Here is a 2368-nt window from a genome sequence, read left to right on the forward strand (position 1 = left end):
TAATTAAATGGTTTTATTCATAAGTATTTCCAGCAGTCAATCATACTTTCGTAAGCATAAAAAGTAGCTGCGTTCACCAGGAAAGATCGTAAAGCAATCATTATAAATCCTTTGTAAAAATTGATGAAACCACCTTCTTTGAGCAAAAGAGTACCGCAGTGGAGGGTACCTTTGTAAAACGGATTCCTCAAATCATCAGCTTGAATTCGGGACTTAATTGTATCCAGGGGCACTATCGGCATCCACGATAATACACCTGGGTGATTTTGACTTTGTAAAATCCGTTATTTTGGCAATCTCAATGACTCGTTTATAAACGTAACGCTATCGAGCTAATGTTCACCTGCAATTCCACCAGCCACGAGCGTTTCAAACGGCCCCGGGTTCAGATCTAAGCGTCCGTGGAAATTAAAGCGCATCCATTGGTACGACCATATGTAAAGCCCACTTCCCAATACATCCCTTGTTGAAACAATCAGATTTTTATATAGAATAATAACGAACTCTAGGTTTAACCGATACCAAACGTTGATTCACAGTGACTATGCCTATCAAACGTTATTGGAAAGGAGAGTAACTTTTAAGTGATGAATTATCTCGATCAATGACAGAGAACTTTTTATCGCATGTTCATCTTTGTCACGAATTGAATTTGTTAATGCAATAGAAATATTGAAGAATGTATCCTATTTATAACTATGCTGTCGTAATGTTAATTAAAGACCTCTGACAGCTGCTATCTGAGGCTACTTTCTGGTTTCTTGAACTGACCTCCATAGCATGGGTACTAATCCTGCATAAAGTGCGCGTATGCCATTTTTTCTGTAGATATCTAAAGTTGTCGCTAAAGCTCCTGGTCTTTGTTTCAGGTTTTGTCTACTTCCTGACTTGATTATTCCTGTAAGAATGATAATCTATTAACTAGTGGAAAGTACAGAGCGCCCACGCAATGAATCAACTGGATATGAAAATGTTCAGGTGTAACTTAGGAAACTAATAACTAAGAATTGAAGCTGAAAATTGTAAGAAGTGGTATTTTGCTTTCTGAAAATCATAACGGGATTCGTTATTTCTGAGTAATTGTGATTCTTTTTCATGATTATTGTCATTTATAGATATGAACAGGACAAGCTGAGATGTTGCAATCAGAGCAGTACCGGCGACTACAAAATAACGGGATATCAATAGTCCAAATATCGGATTAAGTGTCCTGTATTCTTAGATGAAAGTATTTACAATTTAAATCTTTTTCCAGTTAGTGGCACGCGTGGTTACTGGTATTGCATAATTGAATTAGATAACTTTTCCGGATTGAAGACGAACTTTGACAACCTCACTGGGACAGGAGATGACGACTTGAACTAGTCCACCTACACAGCCACCCAAAAATGTATCCAGATACCACCCCGAAGTTGTTGGTAAATTCCAATTAGGGGGGTGACCTCGTAGTTCCTGCATATTTTTCACGCAATAGGCATAAATTCCAAAGAATACTGAATTTAAGGTACCGGAGCATAGCAGTGGAAACAACATTCCTTTATAAAATCCATGGACCTGTATGATTTGTGCAAGAATAATATCATTATCCTGCTAACTTCAAATTTTTATAAAAAGTAAATATGCCGTACACACCCCTTCCTTTTTGAACATATCTATCGCTATTTGTGTATTGGTCACTTTTTTGCTCATCATCTGTTGGTTGGTCTTGACTGTATCCATTGGATGACCGACTACCAGTCCAATCATTCCTAAAGCGATTACCAGTTCGTTTAATTAGCATTGCAGGATGACTAATACATTCGGTTATTCTGTGTCGTAGGTTATCCTGCATCGTTTTAACTAACAATTTGTGGCTGAAGTTTGAGTAAAGGAATCTTACCGGCTCCCCATCCTGCAATAAAATTACACAGATCGTCCATAGCTGCATTTTTATTTATGAATTTGCTAATGTTGGCATTTTTCTGACGAGATTATTTAGAGTGAGCCGTTCGCTGAATAATATGGATAAGTCTTTTAGGGTTGTTTTGCTATTTTAAGCCTATTTTTGTTAAACAAAGTCGAAGCGACAGGGAATAAATGGATTCTCTTGATTTTCCCTGATCTGGGGGTTGCCTACAAACGTCATTCGCGCGTGGAGGTGAACGAGAGAAACCATCAGAATGCCAACAAATGCAACCCAGCTTCACCATTTCGGAATTATTCCCTATTTTTTCTTACCTTTTTTCGACTTTTGAATTTATTTCCCAATTATCGCATCTTCCCCTGCCCCTGGAGGCGTCTTATATTATGCAACTCGAGTTACACCATCCCAGATTTATTCCCAATTTTTTCCTAATTTTTTCAGATTTTTTTGAATTTTTAAAATTAT

At 37.5% G+C, this 2368-nt stretch overlaps 1 protein-coding gene across 5 annotated transcripts; it reads right to left on the minus strand.

Moving 5' to 3' along the window:
• LOC105686197 (solute carrier family 25 member 45) lies at positions 1–2368 on the minus strand. Of its 5 annotated transcripts, XM_025746788.2 has the most exons (4): positions 2218–2337; positions 1880–1891; positions 1633–1748; positions 1–1554 (listed from the first exon to the last, which is right to left on the minus strand). In XM_025746788.2, the coding sequence occupies exons 3-4, from the start codon at positions 1744–1746 to the stop codon at positions 1294–1296; spliced, it is 375 nt and encodes a 124-aa protein (XP_025602573.2). In that variant the 5' UTR covers positions 1747–1748; positions 1880–1891; positions 2218–2337; the 3' UTR covers positions 1–1293. The 5 variants fall into 5 exon arrangements, with proteins under 5 accessions (XP_025602573.2, XP_048508891.1, XP_048508893.1 ...); XM_048652934.1 differs by having other exon boundaries at positions 1633–1891; positions 2218–2368; XM_048652936.1 differs by lacking the exon at positions 2218–2337 and having other exon boundaries at positions 1678–1748; positions 1880–2200.

This window comes from Athalia rosae, chromosome 3 (genome assembly GCF_917208135.1).
Source record: "Athalia rosae chromosome 3, iyAthRosa1.1, whole genome shotgun sequence".
NCBI lineage: Eukaryota > Metazoa > Arthropoda > Insecta > Hymenoptera > Athaliidae > Athalia > Athalia rosae.